The 20,513-nt window shown below is 40.3% G+C and overlaps 1 protein-coding gene across 1 annotated transcript in view; it reads right to left on the bottom strand.

Moving 5' to 3' along the window:
• The window catches only part of GNS (glucosamine (N-acetyl)-6-sulfatase), a 48,197-nt gene that overhangs the window by 25,497 nt on the left and 2,187 nt on the right, over window positions 1-20,513 (bottom strand). The window contains exons 2-8 of the mRNA XM_068970123.1: window positions 11,442-11,501; window positions 8,273-8,479; window positions 6,294-6,359; window positions 5,761-5,859; window positions 3,962-4,129; window positions 1,912-1,994; window positions 528-646 (exon numbers count right to left, since the gene is read on the bottom strand). Of these exons, the coding sequence (XP_068826224.1) occupies window positions 528-646; window positions 1,912-1,994; window positions 3,962-4,129; window positions 5,761-5,859; window positions 6,294-6,359; window positions 8,273-8,479; window positions 11,442-11,501 (802 nt within the window). The remainder of the gene's footprint in view (window positions 1-527; window positions 647-1,911; window positions 1,995-3,961; window positions 4,130-5,760; window positions 5,860-6,293; window positions 6,360-8,272; window positions 8,480-11,441; window positions 11,502-20,513) is intronic.

Genomic DNA, 20,513 nt, shown 5'->3' with positions numbered 1-20,513 from the left:
AGAGTAGAGAAGAAGAAAATACTGATTTTTAGCTAAAGAAGGTCCAAGTAAAAAGGATGAAAGTCAAGGACATGGGGTTGACTCATACTGCAGTTGTGAAAAGACAAAAGCCACAAAAGAAAAACCACACACACCAAAAACCTAATGTCACAAGACAGTTTTTCCCCAGGGCAACCCTCTCTTCGCCTTCCTGTGTAAAATGTCATACCCCTGGTCTCTAAGATCCGCTTATCTTTTAAATCAAGTTCAGTTTCTCACCTCTTTCATAAAGCCTGCCTCCAACCCATCAAGCTTATTCTCTGCTTAGACTCCTTAGAACACCACATAATTTAGCCTGTCAAATGGCAAGTAATGAAACTGGGTCTTTCCCTAATGGAATGAGTTGGCCTTCTAACCAGAGGAGGCCTGAGGGCAAGACCCTCCCTCTGGCCTATTCACCACTGCAAAAGGACAGAAGCTCCCAGCCAGCGCTACTGATTGGGTGAGAACGGAAAGGCCCTTTACCAAGGTCACGGTCTGCCCCTTACCTGTGTGATAGCCGTTGTCTGAGGTATAAAAGATGTAGGTGTTGTTGAGCTCCCCATTGAACTCCAATCGCTTGACCAGCTTCTCCACAAGGTCATCCACTGAGAGCAGAGTCTGCCACCTGAATGTGAACAGAGGGCAGCAACAGCACCTCAGAGACAAAGGGCTGCGGTACTGCCATCTTGCCAAAACAGCAGAAGCCAGTCCAAACAAGCTCCCAAACCCAAAACATCCCCAAACTCCCTCCCAAAGAAACCCCTCAAAGCCACTCTTCCCTGAAAGCTCCAATCCCACATTTCCGTTCCTTTCTTTCATTGCAAAACACAGATTAGAAAATTCCAGAACACTCCAAATTTAACTGATTCCATAGAAATACATCAGGCTTTTAAAAAATGAATTAGCTTTATTATTTATCATGACTGGTGATGAGAATGAAAGACTCCTGGTGTCGATGTACGGTGGACACCAACACAATATTGTAAAGCAATTATCCTTCAAGTAAAAAAAAACAAACAAACAAAAAACCCACTACCAGAAGGCAAACTTGTCAAATCAGCACTGATTGACAGAGATGAATTCAGACAGACCTGTGCTGCAACAGTGTTTAATGGACTAAAAGGGGTCAGCAAACTATAGTCATGGGTCAAAGCTGGACCACATTCTTTCTGTTTTCAATTGTGGTACAAGACATAAAATATTACTGTTTTAACAATCTGTAAGTGGATAGGTCAGTAGGGTTCAGTATATTCACAGAGTGAAACCAATCTCCAGAATGTTTTCACCTTGCGAATCTGAAACTCTACACCCCCAAAACGACAACTTGTGGGCTGTTTTTATATGAAGTTTTATTGGAACACAGCCATGCTCATTCATTCTCATACTGTCCAGCGCTGCTGTGCACTCCAACAGCAGAGCTGAGCATCAGCAACAGACACAAGATGGCCTACAAGCCTGTAATATTTACTATCGGCCCCTTCACAGAAGCAGTCCGCCAATTCCTGGTCCAAAACTAAATACATCTTAAGAGAAAGTAACACACTTTTAAAAACCTGACTTAAAAGAATTTTCTCCAAAACTCAAAACATCAAAGGCAGATATTTTGCTCTAGTCTAAGCCTTTGGGTCTTAAGTAATTTTCTTTAGACATAGTGAAAAGAAAAATTTCAACCAAATGGCTCCAATTTGCAACATGTTAACAAGTCAGGACTGTTTAATCAGTCCTGACAGCCAAAGGCCACCTTACTGCTAAATGCAGAGACCCCCTATCAGAATCTCTCCCACCAACTTGCTAAGCTCTGATTTTTTTCTCATGGTGCAGTCCTCTATGCATGGGTTGCTTCTGAGGGTCCTCAAAGACCACCCAGACTGAGAAAGGAGCAGCTCTTACCTTTTCCTAAATGCATTATCTAAAAACTGTATTGAAGAATTAGTCATTGGGGTCTTGGCTTGCCGAATTAACCAGTGCTTGTTCTAAAATTAAAAAGAAAAAAAAGTTAGCACCAAGTCATCACAGTCAAAGTACTAGAGTAAATAAAAGGATCACTTGATACTTGAGCAAAAAGGAACTAACTGATTAAGCCTGATTAAGCAACTTCAGATTTTCCCTCCACCACCCACTTCCACCTCCCTTCTCTGTGTTTATAAGAAAAAAAAAATTCTGCAAATTATCACTCATTTTTTAGCTTCTTCCCAACCCCTCCCTAACAGCAGACGGCCTGGGATCCTTCCTGAGCAGCATAAGACATTTAGAGAAAGATACTGGAAACTGACTAGATTACATTTGTAACTTAGAATCTGTGCTTGAGTCTGCCACTCAAACTACGAAAGGGTAAATACTAACTTTAGCTTCCTCTAAGTTTCGCCTAATAAGTCATCATTCCATTCCCCTCTATCTTCCTACTAAGGTATAGATCATTCTTAGACCTCGGGGAAAAAACCTTATCATAGCAATTTTCTAAAACTTCAAATCTAAAGGCTTCTTCTCATTTAAATAAAGAAGTTTTTTTTAAAAAATTGCCAAATACTTTTGATTTTCTCCTCCCTATTCATACAACCCTAGGCCGCCACCACACAAACTGTGATCCTCAGTCTTCTTTAGTTAGTATGCTTGAAAAATGCTATACAGCATGTTTTCCTATTGCAAATTCATGTTAGAACATGAATAACTGAGAAATTCTGTAGCACAGTGACTTATTTAACCTTAAGTTGCTAGGCTTACTTAGCCATGGGAGCTTGTATGTACTTCTTTTGGAACAGAGAGAGACCAGCCCTTTGGTTTAAAACTCAGTTCACTCAGTTTTAACATCATACACAGCAAGCACAGCCTGTGCCAGGCGATGTGCTAAATGCTTCTACGTACAGACTCTTGAGAGCCCCTTGGACAGCAAGGAGATCAAACCAGCCAACCCTGAAGGAAATCAACTGTGAATATTCATTGGAAAGACTGATGCGGAAGCTCCAATATTTTGGCCACCTGATGCAAAGAGCCAACTCCTTTGAAAAGACCCCAATGCTGGGAAAGACTGAAGGCAGGAGGAGAAGGGAATGACAAGAGGATGAGATGGCTGGATGGCATCACCAACTCAATGGACTTGAGTTTGAGCAAACTCCGGGAGATGGTGCAGCCTGGCGTGCTGCAGCCCATGGGGTTGCAAAGAGTCAGACATGACTGAGCAACTGAATGACAACAACTTTCATCCATTCAAGAATTGCATGGAAAAAAAAAAAAGAATTGCATGAGAGGTCAGGATCCCCCACTGCAGAGGGAAAAACGGAAGTTAGGCATCTTACTAACCGTCAGGTCACTTAGTTAGAAAGCGGTAGTACTGACTCTAACTCCAGGACTCATTCTTTCTACCACCTCACGAGTAACTATGACTTCAGGGAGACAAGCATGAGGAGGTAGCAGTCTTCAGTCTTGGAACCAGTGAACTGCCTATCTCCTGGACCGAGGGAAGGGTAGGTGGCACTGGAGGCAAACAGCATTAGGCCACAGCCCTTTATTACACTCCTTGCTCTGGGTCACTTCGCCATCCAACTTCCCTTTCCAATCACACTACACTGCGTCACCACTCTTTTTCCTATGCCTCCACCCAGAGGAGAACGCTGCAGGCCCCATTCAGCCCCAAGGGACACGTCTCGGCCACTGCTGGGCAGGAGAGCCAGCATGGAGGTTATCAGCAGGGACTGTAGGCAGGAAAGACGGCATTTCTCTACCACTCCCCGTGGACTCTCGAGTTGCTCACTGGGTGCATGGCCGGAAACCTACCTGGACTTCTGAAGCACGTGTATACTACCTAGTGTACTACAGACTGGCACAATTACCGCGAGAAGATTGAGAAGGAAGACCAACTACACGACTCAAAGGCTTCCTGACCAGTGTATTATACACTTAATCAGGCCGAGCCTGGCTTGATGCAAGGCTGAGGGGAAGTTACCGTTCCATGGATGTTGAAGTTCTTGTTTCTCGGTGCAAAGATGTTCTGGAAGGCGTTCTGGTACTGAGGTGCAGCTGTCCATGGCGAATGGGGCGCTGGGGTGGAGATCATCATGAAGAATGGCTCAGAGTTGGACTTGTAGTCCAGGAAGTCCAAGGAGACATTGGCCTGACACATAGAAAGATTGGTCACCTCTCACCCTACCCAACAGCTGAGGCCTAGACAAGCATCTGTTCTCTGGTGAAAGGGGTACAGGGGCCTATGAGCTTTCTCCCAGTTGTGCACACAATCTATGTTGCAGTCACTTGCAAGCGTGTTGCTGGAACGAATTATCTAGCTTCCAGGCAAACGCATGAAAATACTGAAAAGCACATCCCTTCTTAAGAAAGCTGGAGAAGGAAACGGCAACCCACTCCAGCGTTCTTGCCTGGAGAACCCCCATGGATAGGGGAACCTGGCAGGCCACAGTCCCTGGGGTCTCCAAGAGTCAAACATGACTGAGCAACTAACGCTGACGATTTTACACAACCTGAAAGTTGCTATGCCTCCCATGAGGAAAAAAAAGAATAATTTGGCCATTTTAGTATTAATTTACATGAATGCAGCTCAGAGCATATACATTTGATGCTTTAATGAATATAAAAGAGAGTCAACCTAATTCACAATAGTCGGAAAAGTGAATCAAGTTACCATAATCTTACAAAAATGCTGGGGTCAAGAGAGTAGATAGGATATCTTAAATTATGCCAGCTGAAGTTAAGCTAAGTGAATAATACTAAGTCCAAATATGCCACACCAGGATTTTAATTTATCTGGACTTAAATTCTTCATTTGCTTCTCTGGAGACAGTTTCTGAAAATCAAAGCTTCCCACATACATACATGCTATGTTTTTAATTGTTCTAGTTGATTTACATCTTCATTTACTCCCAACATGAAACTCAAAAGACCCTATCAATTTCCTACCATCATCCCACCCATCTAACTTTACTTCAGCCCCGTCAGACACTCTCTGGTTTCTCCAACACACCAGGCACACTCCTACCGCAACACCTTCACACTTTTTGCTTCCTCTGCCTGGGGCACTCTTTCCACTGATCTGTAGAGTCCATTCTCATCTCCTCTGGGATTTTGCTTAAATACTATCTAAGTATCTTCCATCCTCTGCCTTATTGCTCTAACTCATCACCATCTAACAAGACAACACACATATGTGTAAATAAATCTACCCCTAAAAGGTGACCTCCCATAGAATCGGGGACTTTGCTTTACTTATTGCTTAGTACCAGCTCCAAGGGGTGCTGAAGTACTTGGTGAATGAATGCCTTATGGGGGGTTGTCATTAGAACCATCTTAGACAGGAAAGGAGAGTCCCAAATTCATGTTCCCATCTCAGTATTTTTTTTTTAACATATAATACTCAATGCCTGAAGAACTTCCCTGCCTTTATCCCCTTACCCTCATGATGAAGCTGTCATCCTGCAGCCTGTGAATAAAACTGGGGTCAAGAGTAGGAACCCTTACAGTGTAAAACCTCTTCAAAGTAATCTCCACAGTATTAGAGATTAGCCTTTGGGAAAGGGATTTGCTGCTGGAATTTCAAAAACATTAGATCTGAGCCTGGCTTAATTACAAAGAAAAACACTCTCAGGAATCTTTAACCAGCTGAAAATATGCTTCAGCAGTTAGATCAAGTTCTTATCCAAGCTACTCAATGTGAACAAAGATAACTGAAGGCTTCTGAGGCAGTCTTTAGTTAAGCATGAGCTAAACTGCAAGGACAGAGCTTCAGTAACTCACCAAGACGTCTGTCAGGTAGTCCACACTGTAGTTCTCACCATGCTTCCGTGCCTTCCCGTTGATAGAGAGGGTGTAGTTGTAATATTTAGAATTCTTTTCCTATTAAAGAGAGGAAAGTGAGTTGTTTTTTTTCTTTTTTAAATGAGGCCAGCATACAAAATGAAAGTTGGAAACCATACTGGGCTAAACTGTACTCTGCTTAAACAGTGGTAAGACATAAAAGGTAATTGCTCAAGTCAGTACTGAATTAGACTTCTTGACTACGGTTTTGTTAACTACGAGCAGAATTTCAATAATATGTTTAGTTAAAAAAACCCAGACACAGATCCGGTAGAACAGCAAAGTATGTTGCTAAACCTTGTGGAATGCAAGAAAAATATCTCACAACAGAGTGACTCACAAATCAACAGACTTTCAAGGAGATGAAATGGCCAACCGTAAATGCAAACCGAGTAATGTCAATATCAGAGCTACGGTAGAAAGTAAACCTGTAGGGTTGTGTGTAACTGTCGCTGACTTCATCGCTCACTCACCAACGCATACCAGTAACTCCAGCCCAGAGGGACGTGTCCGAGTCCACCTGCATCTGGGGCTCCATACTGGAAAGCAAGACAAGCAATGCATCAGAAGTTCACGGGATGTGACCAGACCAGAAAGAAACACGAAAACTGTCAGAATCTTTTTACATCAGTGCCTGAAACACAGTTAAGTGCTCAATTTCCACAAGTACAAAAATCAATTGAAAAGGGAAGACCACTAAAGACCTAGGGATGTCTGAAGCGTAAGTTGGCAAACTATGGCTGGTCGGCCAAATCTAGTCTGCCAACTGTTCTGTATGGCTGGCAAGCTAAGAATTTTCTTCCAAACATTAAAAAATATAAACACTAAAAAAAAAAAAAAAAAATCAAATATACTTGAATTTTAAAAAAATCAAGAGAGGATTATTTTTGTGATAATTTGCCTGAAATTTAAACTTCAGTGATGGTGGAGCATTACTGAAACAAAGCCACACTCGCTGGTTTCCGCAGGCCTGTGGCTGCTTTCCAGCGACAATGACACAACTGAATAGTCACTACACAGACATGTGGCCTGCAAAAGCCTGAAATATTTACTCTTAGTCCTTTACAGGAAAAGGCAATAGAGCTAAAGCCATAGGGCTCGCCTGCTGAGCTACTGATTGCATAGACTGAATAGGCTAGCCAGCCTTGTGGCTAACAGCCCAAATCAGGCTATAAGCTCTCAGTCTATCAGTTCAGCTCTCCTGCTGATGAAGTCCATTTTTGCTATTTTATTTGTTTATTTTTTGACCATGCCACATGGCATGTGGGATCGTAGTTCCCTGAACAGGGATTGAACCTGCACCCCCTGAATTGGAAGCTCGGAGTCTTAACCCCTGGACCACCAGGGAACTGCCCTGAAAACTACATTTGGACTCACTTTATCTGATAAGATAGAGTGAAGATTAAGTGAGAAGACCAGAGAGTCATCCCATTTTATCTTGACAAGGCTTAATACTGTCCATTTAATGCAGTACCTCTAAGAACTAATTCTTTGTATTTTGAAGAATTTCTGATTTTGTCTATGTTAGAAGATCTTCAACATGAAAAGCAGTGTGTGTTCTCTTTATGACCCGTAGCCATAATCCACCACATTTATTGCTCACGATTCTTTTCAAACTGACTCATTTTTCATCAAACCCACAAAGCTGCCAATTCCCCCATTATTACAGGGAGGGAGAGAATTAACAAAATTCAGATCAGATATTAAGATCTCTAGCAACCATGGATAAAGTGCGTAAGAAAACATACGTGTTCTCTTTGTCCTGAATCCCACTTTTACTTTAAAAGATAATCCCAAACACTCTCAAACACACTATTCTCATTAAGCCTGAACTCTTGACTAAATGCTAAGGCCAGTGTGGTGGACGCAAGACCCTGAAGTCTGGCCTGGGCAGGTCACAATGAGGCCTCCCTTCTTCCCGGGCCTTCAAGGCCAGCATGCTAACCACTCAGGCACATACTTCAATGGCCTGAATGTCTTAGGCTTGGGTGCTCTTCCTTCATCACTTATCTCCCCCACAATCTGTTTCCCAAAAATGGGTTAAGTTGTTATTATTCAGGAAAGAAGCTCAAAGGAAAAAATTCTTCACTCTGGTCCTGATAAAGGAGAACTGGAAACAAAGATACCGTGATGGCCATGTGACAAGCAGAATTCTTGAGGAAAAAAGGGAAGATTGTCTCAGACCACAGTGGTCTGAAGACTATTTTAAAATAAATGCTCCAGAAACTATCTGAAGAAAGAATAACCACCATGTCCAAATCCTGTAAATTACATTCATGTAAATAAGTTCCTGTTTAACAGGTAGATGAAGAGAAATGCCAGATACCCGAAAACCCTTTAACATGACTTGAATAGATACTAATTAAAAAACAGTTAACATGAATTATATAAATTCACATTTCAGGAGCTGTTATTAAAAAACAAAAGGGAATAATTAGACCATTCAACATACCTCGTTTAAGTATTTCCCTGCAAAAAAGGTCTGATAACCACACATTGATCTGAGAATTGCTGGGAAAGTATTCGGTTCCTGGATCTTCTGCCAAGACTTGCTACTGCAGTTTCCCTCCAGGGTGTTGTTAACCACGTGATGATTGTGTGGGTACTTCCCTGTCAGGATGCTGGCTCGGCTCGGGCAGCAGAGAGCACTTGGCACATACTTCAAAAGGAAGAGAAGCCAGAGAGACAGAGTTACACAAGACAGACGGATTCCTCACCATTTCTAATCAGAACAAAGAAAGCGGCTCAATTCCCCTAACTTCAGACCTCTAGTTTCCTGTGGAATAGGGATTTTCTTTACCTATGACACACTTCAGAGCTGCTTTAAGTTCTCTAGTGGAGACAGGAAACAGAACAGCCAAGAGAACACACCTCTTTTTCCGCTAGTTTCTTTTTACAGGATAACCTGAAGCTGTTCTAATCTCATCGGCCGAAGAAATGTTACACAGAAGGAACACAGCATGCTGGGAGCGAGGTCCTGAACAAACATGAAGAATACTCTTCGAATCTAGGGCAGCTGAGAAGTAGGGAGTCATTTTCAGGCTGATCTGGAGTTTTGTAGATTACCTACATCACTTTAATACACTGGACACAGATTTTTTTCCCCTACTCTAATTATGTATCCATTAGCTCCTATCATCAACAGAATTACTGTGTTTGACCTAGTAATATTTGTCTCGGTCCTAACACTCATTACCGATCCACTTTACAGAAGGGTAATAGTAGCTTATACTCACAGCAGCAGGGCAGGAATGCTCACTTTGCTCATTTGAGCACACCCTTGCCAGAATTACGTACTATCCCTTTGAAATAATTCACATTTCTTTGGCCTTTCAAATTGGAATTGGTGTTCTTAAATACTGGTGAGGATCAACATTCTCCATATGCATATTGATCAATTATGTTCATGTGAATGGTCTGTTCACGTGCTTTGCACATTTTCCCCTCCTGTTATATAAGGTTTTTTTTTTACTTCCCTGGTGGCTCAGACAGTGAAGCGTCTGTCTGCCTACAATGCAGGAGACCTGGGTTCAATCCCTGGGTCGGGAAGATCTCCTGGAGAAGGAAATGGCAACCCACTCCAGTATTCTTGCCTGGAAAATCCCATGGACAGAAGAGCCTCATAGGCTACAATCCATGGGGTCGCAAAGAGTCCGACACGACTGAGCAAATTCACTCACTCACTACATAAGCTTTAAGGAAGGATTCAATCATGCTACAAATACTTCCCAGTTTTTACTTTTGCTTTGTAATTTGGTTGGATGTTGGACTTTTGTAATTTTCACACTGGCAACTCTCTTAATTCTTCTCCTTTTTTATTTCCTGACCTATTTTTTGGCCAATGCTATGCTGTCCACTGGATCTTCATATTATATTTCAGGGTCTGGTAGAGATATCTCTTTAAAAATTTTACCTTGATTATTCTAACCTACTTATTACTCCAGGTAACTCTGGAATCACTAAATTCAGCCTAAAAAGAATCCCACTGGGATTCTGACTAGAATAAGCATTTTATAATGTGTCTCCCCACAGAAAATGATGTGTTTAACTATGCATGAAGTACTTTATCACTCACCAAATATTCTACCTGCATTTATAGGACTTAACCATTACTGGGCACCACTAGCTATTCCTAGAGTCTATATTTTCCTGCCTTTATATCACTGGGATCACCTCTCCCCCAACCTCATGTTACATGGAAGAAAGTTATTTACAGCTTTTCATTTCTAACTCACTAAATTCTATTAATTTAAAAGTTTCCAACAACTCTCTTATGATTTCTAAGTAGAAACTTTAGACAAATGGAAATAACAATTTTGGTCTTCACAAGACTTAATGCCGGTGACTAGACAGTTCAGTAGATGATTAACTGAGAGATACTGGGCCCTCGTTGTTGTCCCTAAGAATAGTACCCTGAGACTTTAATCTTAACTGTAAGTTATGCTGTTTGTTTGAAATAGTCATCATAGTGTATTCTTCTAATGGTTTAACAAATTACAAGAAAAAGGGTGCCAACTTTTCAGATGACTTTTTTGGGGGGGATGCGGACCATTTTTAATGGTCTTTCTTGAATTTGTTAAAATACTGCATTTATGTTTTTGTTTTTTGGCTGCAAGCACGTGGGATCCTAGCTCCCCGATCAGGAATCAAACTCTCACCCCCTCACTGCTGGAAAGCAAAGTCCCAACCACTGGACCACCAGGGAAGTCCCTCAGAGGACTTTTAAACATCTATTGAGACAACCATCTAATTTTCCTTCTTTTAACCATTGCTGGTGGATGACATAATAACCACCATTATGCAGTGGTACTTACTACAAGTCAGGCATTGATGTAAGTGCTTGCTTTACTTGTAACAATCCATTTAACCTCTGAGATAGGCTTTAGTATTCCTATTTACAAATGGGGAAACCAGAGACAAAAAAGCTTAACAACTTGCTCAAGGAAGCACAGCTAGAAAAGAGACAGCAAGAACATTCAAAACACAGTGGTCTGGTTCCAGAGTCTGTGCTCTTCACCACAACACTGTGCTGATCTTCAAAGGATTTCCTGACACTAAGCTATGCTCCCACTGACTTGGTTATGAGCATGGTTCCTGAATTTGATTTGTTAGTGTTTCGTTTTGGATCTTTGCATTTATGTTTATACATGAACATATACACATGTATTAATATCACGTATATGTATGCACACACACATGCATAGTTGTTAGGCTTGTTCTGTTTTGTTGGTATTATCTTTGCTAGGTTTGACTATAAGGGTTAATTGGGCTTTGTAAAGTAGCCTGCAAGCTTTTACCATGGAACACTTTACAGAGTACAAACGACACCCAATTCTTACAATCCGTTTCCAAACCTCCAATGATGAAGGTTTAAATAAACTTCTATAGCTCTGAGCTGCAGATCAGAATGGCTTACAAGATACTTGCCATAAATCTTCAATAGTTAAGTAGTAATATTTCAATTAAAAGAACTTACATCACATTAAATAGAATCCTTCCTTCAGATCAGGCATTTAACTAGAAGAAAAACCATAAAAATTACAGTAGACTACTCAAAAGAGTGTTTCTTCTTAGAATATAAACACAGAGTTTAACAAAATTAAATCAGCTTCAAAACTTACAGCACTGGAGAAAGTCATTCCCATTTCTCCAATGAGAGCCTTGGTTTTCTTCAGTGGTGTCTGTAAAATAAATAAATATCTGTCAAACAATTTCTTCCAATGAACTAAAACACACAAGACAAAATTTGTGTTTTTTGATTACTCTCAACCTTTTATTCCCAAATGATCAGCTCCATCTGACACTAAGAAACAGCTGAGAGTCCTGTGTGATTCAGGAGATGAACCCAGCAAGTTTGATTACAGTCAGTTATGTCCTGTACAAAAGTTCAGGTAGTTAGAATGCTTGCAGGAAGGGAAAGTTCACTGCTGATGGCATTGTTCTAGCAACGCCGATTTCAATGTAATGAGATCTCGATGCCCTTCTCTCATTTATCACCAGCCCCTTTACAAAAAGATGGGGCATATCTAACTCCATTAATTCATCTTTAGAAGCAGAATGTGGAAAATGATATGAAAGGAGCCTTTCACCCCTTAAAACAGAAATAAAACAACACTTAGGTTCTGAAAGTCAGACAAGGCCCCCAAACTGACTCAAATATCAGTCACTTGGCAGTGCAGCCCGGATGCCCACTTTCTGAGTATAAGCTCATGGCCCTCTGCACTAGACCAACCACCACCTCAGGTAAAACTTGAGCCAAAGGGCAAACAGATCTACACAGAACCTCATCAAGCAAAAGAATAGTCAAAAATTAGTTTATATCCTTGCTTTTCACCTTTTGCTCAAAATGTAAGATCCTGACAAGTATAGAAAACAACTAGTTTCAAATCCTATGGTGAGGACAGAAAGCATGGTGTTGGTCATTCAGATACAAATAATAGTAATAAATACTAATAATCTTTATTCAGATTCCAGACAGCAAGAAAGGACAATCTGAAGAAGCTCATTTTAGCTGTATTAGATGAGTCGGTTGATGACAATTCTGAAGTGCCTTTGAAAGCTGAGACCATACTGAACACAGTTTTAAGTGGATTTTGTTGTGTAAAAATTCCTTGCAGACTAATAACCCAAATACACAACTATATTAATAATAGGGTCATTCTCACTGTATAAAAGTTTCCACCAATGTTTTATATAGATGTTAGAAAACCTAGCTTGAGAATTTTCATTTATTCAAGAACTCTGAAAAAGCATGTGAGAAAACTCAACATCAATTTATGATAACAATTCTCAAAGTAGATAGACAAGGAATGTGCCTCAACATAATAAAGGTCATATATAACAAGTTCATAGCTAACATCCTACTCAGCAGTGAAAAAAATAAGTCTGTCTTCTAGGATCAGGAACAAGACAAGGATATCCACTCTCGCCAATTTTATTCAACATAGTTTCAGAAGTCCTAGCCACTGCAATCAGAAAAGAAAAAGAAAAGAAATCCAAATTGCAAAGGAAGCAGTCAAACTGTCACTGTCTGAAGACAACATGATACTATGCATGGAAAATCCAAAGACATCACCGAAAAACTACTAGAGCTCAATGAATCTGGTAAAGTTGCAGGACACAACATTAACATTCAGTTAATAAAATTGATATCGTGTTGCATTTCTGCACACTAACAATGAATTACCAAAAAGAGAAATTAAGGAAACAATCTCATTTATAATCACAGCAAAAAGAATAAAATACCTAGGAATAAACCTACCTAAGGAAGTCAAAGACCTGCGCTCACAAAATTATAAGACAGTGATGAAAGAAACTAAAAAATACACAAACGGATGGAAAGATACACCTGACTGACGGATCAGACAAATTAATATTGTTAAAATGACCAAACTACCCAAGGCAATCTACAGATTCAATGCAATTTCTATCAGAACACCAATGCCATTTTTTCACAGTACTAGAACAAACAATTTTTCAATTTGCGTGGAAACACAGAAAACCCCATATAGCCAAAATAACCTTGAGTAAAGAGAATGGAGCTGGAGGTATCATGCTCTTCTGATTCAGACTATACTACAACATTACAATAATCAAAATAATATGGCACCAGCACAAAAACAGACATGTAGATCAATGGAACAGAATAGAGAGACAGAAATAAGAGAGACTTGTGATCTACTAATATATGACAAAGGAAGCAAGAATATACAAAGGAGAAAAGACAGTCTCTTCAATAAGTGGTGCTGCCAAAACAGGATGGCTTCATGTAAGAGAATGAAATTAGGACATTTTCTGCCACTATATGCAAAAATAAACTCAAAATGGACTAAAGACCTAGATGTAAGACTGGAAACCATAAAAATCATTAAGGAAAAGAGAGGCAAAATGCTCTCTGACATAAACAGTAGTAATATATTTTTGGATCTGCCTCCTAAGGCAAGAAACAAAATAAAAAACACATGGCACCTAATGAGATTGAAAAGCCTATGCCCAACAAACTATTGACCGAACAGCATCAACAAAAACCAACCTACCAAATGGAAGAAAATAGGGGCAAATGATATGACTGACAAGAGATTAACATTAAATATGTAAACAGCTCACATAACCCAGTATAAAAAAAACAAACCAACCCTGATTAAGAAACAAAAGACCAGGGCTTCCCTGGTGGCTCAGTGGTAAAGAATCCACTCGCCAGTGCAGGAGACATGGGTTTGATCCCTGATCCAGAGATCCCACATGGCCCGGAGCAAAGAAGCCTGCGTACCCCCACTGCTGAGCCCCTGCTCTACAGCCTGGGACCCACAATACTGAGCCCACGGGCTGCAGCTACAGAAGCCTGTGTGCCCTGAGGACCATGCTCCACAACAAGAGGCGCCCACACTGCAACTAGAGGGTAGTCCCCGCAAGCCATAGCTATAGGAAAGCCCAGGCAGCAATGAAGACCCAGCGCAGCAAACAAAAAAATTAATAAACTTATTCTAAAAAAAGAAACAGATGACCTAAACAGACATTTCTCCAAAGACAGACAGATGGCCAGACACATGAAAAACGATGCTCAACATCATTAACCAGACAAAAGCAAATCAAAACCACAATAAGATACTACCTAACACCTGTCAGAATAGCCATCATTAAAAAAGACCACAAATAACAAATGCTAACAAGAATGTGGAGAAAAGGGAACCCCTGTACATTGTTGGTGGAAATATAAATTGGCACAGTCGCTGTGGAAATAGTATGGAGGTTCCCCAAAAAACTAAAAATAGAACGACCATATGACCCGGCAATTCTACTCCTGGATATATACCTGCAGAAAACAAAAACATTAATTTGAAAAGATACAGGCACCCTAATGTTCATAGCAGCATTATTTACAACAGCCAAGACACGGAAGCAACCTAAGTCTCCATCAGCAGATGAATATATAAAGAAGATGTGGTATATACCTACAATGGGATATTACTTAGCCATAAAAAAGAATGGTATTTTGCCCTCTGTAACAACCTGGAGGGTACTATGGTTAGTGAAATAAATCAGACAAACACTGTATGTTATCACTTATATGCAGACGCTAAGAAATAAAACAAACTAATGAATATAACAAAAAAGAAAGGGATTAACAAATACAGAGAACAAACTAGTGGTTTACCAGTAAGGAGGTGGAGGTGGGAGGGCCAAGACAGGAGTAAAGGATTAAGAGGTCCAAACTACTATGAATAAAATGTATAAAATAAGGTACACAGAAACACCGCACAGCACATGGAATACAGCCAATACAGTGTAACTATAAATTGAGTATCATCTATAAAAATCTTGAATCACTACGTTGCACACCTGAAACATATTATAAACCAACATACCTGAACACCAAAAAAAAAAAAAAACCCACCACTATAGTAGTCAGAACAGAAATGGTATAAAAACAGAGACATAGATTAATAGAACAGAATAGAGATCCTAGGAATAAATCCACACACTTATGGTCAATTCATTCATGACAAAGGAGTCAAGAATATACAATGGGAAAGGAATATACAATAAATGTTACTGGGAAAGCTGGACAGCCTCACGAAAATCAATAAAGCTAAAACACTCCCCCATACAATACACAAAAACAAACCCACAATGGCTTAAAGACTTAAACATGACACCATAAAATTCCTAGAAGGAGGAGGCAAAACACTCTGACATAAACTGTAGCAATATTTTCTTATATCAGTCTCTCAAGACAAAAGAAATAAAGGCAAAAATAAACAAACGGGACCTAGTCAAACTGACAAGCTTTTGCACAGCAAAGGAAATCATAAAGAAGAAGATAACCTATGGACTGAGAGAAAATAGCTGCAAACAATGGGACCCACAAGGGGTTAATTTCCAAAATATACAAATAGATCAGTATAAAAAAAACAAAAACCCTATCAAAAAGTGCAGAAGACCTAACAAGATGTTTCCACAAGGAAGACATACAGATGGCCAACAGACACAGGAAAAAATGCTCAACACTGTTTAATTTTTAGAGAAATGCAAATCAAAACTACACTGAGGTATTACCTCACACCTGTCAGAATGGCCATCATCAAGAAGTCTACAAATAATGCTGGAGAGGGTGAGGAGAAAAGAGAACTTTCCAACAATGCTGGTATGAATGTAAATTGGTGCAGCCACTATGGAGAACAGTATGAAGGTTCCTTAAAAAACTGAAAGTATAATTACAACATGATCCAGCCGTCTCACTCCTCAGCATGTATCTGGAAAAGACAGTCTAAAATTTGCAAAGATACATGCACCCTGATGTTCACAGCAGCACTATTTATGACACCCAAGATGTGGAAGCAACCTAAATGTCCATCAATAGATGAAATAAGATGTGGGGTGGGTGTGTGTACACATGCACACATATACACACAGTGGAATATTACTCTGTAATAAAAAGGATGAAATTTTGAAAATCTGCAGCAACATGGACGGACCTCGAGATTATCATAATAAGTAAGGACATAGAAAGACATATAATATTATATGATACACATATATGTGGAATCTAAAAAAATAATACAAATGAACTTATCTACAAAAACAAAAACAGACTCACAAACATAGGAAACAAACTTATGGTTACCAAAGGTGGGGGATGAAGAGATAAATTAGGAGTATGGGATTAACAGATACACATGACTATATATAAAAAGATTAAAAAACAAAGACTTACTATGTACCATGGGGAACTATGGGCTTCCCAAGTAGCACTGTTGGTAAAGAATCTGCCTGCCAAGGAGATGCCAGAGATGTGGGTTCAATCCCTGGGCTGGGAGGATCTCCTGGAGGAGGAAATGGCAGTCCATGCCAGTATTCCTGCCAGTAAACTCCATAGACAGAAGAGTTTGGTAGAATACAGTTCATGTAGTTGCAAAATAGTCAGACACGACTTAATGACTAAACAACAATAATAAGGGACTATTTCACTATCGTACTATAAATGCTAATGGAAAGGAATCTGAAAAAGTATATGTATGTATACAACTAAATCACTTTGCTGTATACCTGAAACACAATACTGTAAATCAACTACAGCTCATTAAAGAATAAAAAAAATCTACAGAGCAAAGGAAACTTACTGAATGGGAGAAAATACTTGACAAAGGATTAATATGCAAATGGGCAGAGGATCTGAATAGATGTTTTTCCAGAAAAGACATATGAATGGCCATAAGGTACACGAAAAAATACTCAATGTTTCTAATAGTCAGGGAAATGCAAATGAAAACCACAATGAGATAGAACCTCCCACCTGATAAAATGGCTATACTCAAAAAGACAATTACAAACACAATGAGATAGTACCTCATATCTATTAGAATGGCTATTATTATAAAGACAAGAGATTAAAAGTTATGTGGCAGTCTGGATGGGAGGGGAGTCTGGGGGAGAATGGATACATGTGTATGCATGGCTGAGTTCCTTCTCTGTTTACCTGAAACTATAACAACACTGTTAATCAGCTATACCCCAATACAAAATTAAAAGTTTTTTTAAAAATTAAATACATGCACAACTTAAAAAAAATGTGTTGGTAATACAGAAAATAGGGAACCCATACCAGGCTTCCCTGATGGCTTAGACAGTAAAGAGTCTGCCTGCAGTGAGGGAGACCTGGGTTCGATCCCTGGGTTGGGAAGATCCCCTGGAGAAGGAAATGGCAACCCACTCTAGCATCCTTGCCTGGAAAATTCCATGGACGAAGAAGCCTGGCAGGCTACAGTCCATGGGGTCCCAAAGAGCTGGACACAACTGAACAAGTCCACTTTCTTTCTTTCTTTCTTATGCATTTGTTGATGGAAATATAAACTGGTTTAGCCAGTATGAAAAATCATATGGAGGTTCCTAAAAAAATTAACAACAGAACTAACCATATGATCCAGCAGTTTCACTTCTGAGTATCTGCAGAAAATGAAAACGCTAACTTGAAAAGATATATGTACCCCATGTTCACTGCAGCATTACTTACAACAGCCGAGACACGGAGACAACCTCAACGTCCACTGATGGATGAATGCGTAGAGAGGATACTGAATGTATACACAATGGAATAATACTCAACCGTAAAAAAGAATGAAGATATGCCATTTGCAGTGAATACATAGGGAGGGGAAATAGGAATGCAATGTGTAAATGGGAAAAGGACTGTGTGAGCTGATCATAGGGAACTTAATAGTCAAACTGGTATTCATACAAAGCTACTGGAGAGTGATTTTACTAAGACTAAATTGTGTGATTATAACACATTTACTAAACAAAGTGTGCCAGGCACTGATCGAGGCAGTGGTGGACAAAAGATAGAAGGTCCCTGCCCTCATGATCCTTGCACTTAAACAACAGGGAAACAGACAACTATTTCAGGCAGTGGACATCGTACTTGAGGTTGATGAGATTCGGAAAGGGGGAAACTACTTTAGATGGGTGGTCAGGAGAGGCCTCTTTCAGGATGTAACTTCAGTACCGACAGTCACATGGTGAGTCAGTCAAGCAAAGCAGGAGAAGATGCTTTCAGGGTGAGTGAACAACAAGTAAAACGCTGCCAGAGAAGGAAAGCAACACCCATGAGGGTGGAACAAAGGCCAGTGTGCTAGAAGTAGCAAAAGTAAAGGGAAGAATGCAGTAAAAAGACAAGACAGGGAGGCAGGAGCCAGATGTCGATGCAGGGCCGTATAGGTATTCAGATTTTAGTTTAAGTGAAAGTCGCTCAGTCATGTCCAACTCTTTGAGAACCCATGGACTATACAGTCCATGGAATTTTCCAGGCCAGAATACTGGAGTGGCTAGCCTTTCCCTTCTTCAAGGGATCTTCCCAAACCAGGGATCGAACCCAGGTCTCCCTCACTGCAGGCGGATTCTTTACCAGCTAAGCGACAAGGGAAGCCTAAGAATACTGGAGTGGGTAGCCTATCCCTTCTCCACCGGATCTTCCCGACCCAGCAATCAAACTGGGGTCTCCTCCATTGCAGGAGGATTCTTTACCAACTGAGCTATCAGGGAAGCCCTTCAGTTTAAGTAGCAAAGGGGTATTAATAATCATAACCTTTATACTGCTAACAGTAGTACAAGGGATAACCACGCTCATTGCTTAATCAAACAAGTCCTGAACAGGAACTTGTTTGTACCAAAAATGTATATGTGAACTCATGCTAACCTGAATGATAAAGTCAGTCCTTGAGATCTCAACACAGATAGAGGCTGGACAGGTTAAGGCCAAACTACATTCTTTAAGAAACCACCAATCTTACACTTGCATATGACTAATGTGCTGCTTTACTTGTCTGAAGCAAAAACAAAAAACAAAAAAAAAAACCCACAACGCTAAAGGACTCATTTACTTTCCTGGGCCCCAAACACAGCTGCTCTGAAACAACATTTAGACCATTCTGATAGTTCTATGGCTAACTTTTAAAAATGAAAGATCACTTTGCCTTAAGCAAAGACATGATGTATTTGTTTTCCCGCTATGTCCCCTTTCCTCAGTTCCTTGAGATTTTGACCAAACATCACTTTTTCTAGAGAGAATGACTTTACAAAGAGCAACCTGTGCTTCGCTGAAGAACAGTATGTCCGTCACACCACAACAACAAAACCAATAAAACCAAGAAACGGATGAACAGTTCCCTGGACAAAAACTAAAAATGGAGTTCCACAGATGAAACCTACAACAAAAAAGATGAACTGTTAAAGATGATGCTACCACATAAAAAGCTACTACTTTTTTGGTAGATGACTGCAAGATTCCACATCAAACTACAATCCATACAAGTGCTATAATCCTTCGACCTAAGTTAAGTTAGTCTGGGGGATTGACACCTGTTTATTTGCCAACTATGGCAGCAATTCATAATCTTTTCTGCGGGGAGCGGGGGTCAGAGACCTCCCTCTCTCCACAAAAAAGAAAATAATATACACAAAGTATTGCATGTAAATTAAGGAGTTGCATGACCTCACTTGTGTTCCTGAATGTCACCTGAAAAAATCTCTGATCTATGTATGGTATAAGTGACTATGCTGATATGGGTATGTTGAATGATATCTGGTAAATCAGTATTATCACAGTATTTTAGAATAGGAGAAAAAGCATTTACTCTCAGGGTTCTGAGATTACAAGATGCCAGGATTTGCCCCTAATTATAGCTATGTGAGGCTTCCCTGGTGGCTCAGTGGTGAAGAATCTGCCCGCAAGGCAGGGAGACCTGTGTTCGATCCCCAGGTTGGGGAGATCTCCTGGAGAAGAGAATGGCAATCCACTCCAGTCTTTTCTTCTGGGAAATCCCAGGGACAGAGGAGTCCGGTAGGTTACAGTCCAGGGGGTCACAAAGAGTCAGACACAACTGAGTGAATAAAAGCATCAACCACATTGCTATATGAGTTACTTAGCCCCTTCTAAATTTAAGTTTCTCATTTTTTAAGGTAAATATAATACCTACAGCAGAGGATTCCTGTGATGACTGAAACACAGGATAAAACACTTCACACTCTGATTAGCTCCAAAAGTGAAAGTCAAAGTCACTCAGTCGAGTTCAACTCTTTGCGACCCCATGGACTATGTGGTCCACGGAATTCTCCAGGCCAGAATACTGGAGTGGGTAGCCTTTCCCTTCTCCAGGAGATCTTCCCAACCCAGGGATCTAACCCAGGTCTCCTGCATT

Source organism: Capricornis sumatraensis, chromosome 4, assembly GCF_032405125.1.
Source record: "Capricornis sumatraensis isolate serow.1 chromosome 4, serow.2, whole genome shotgun sequence".
NCBI classification, from domain to species: Eukaryota; Metazoa; Chordata; class Mammalia; order Artiodactyla; family Bovidae; genus Capricornis; species Capricornis sumatraensis.
This window is presented reverse-complemented; position numbering and strand designations above follow the sequence as displayed.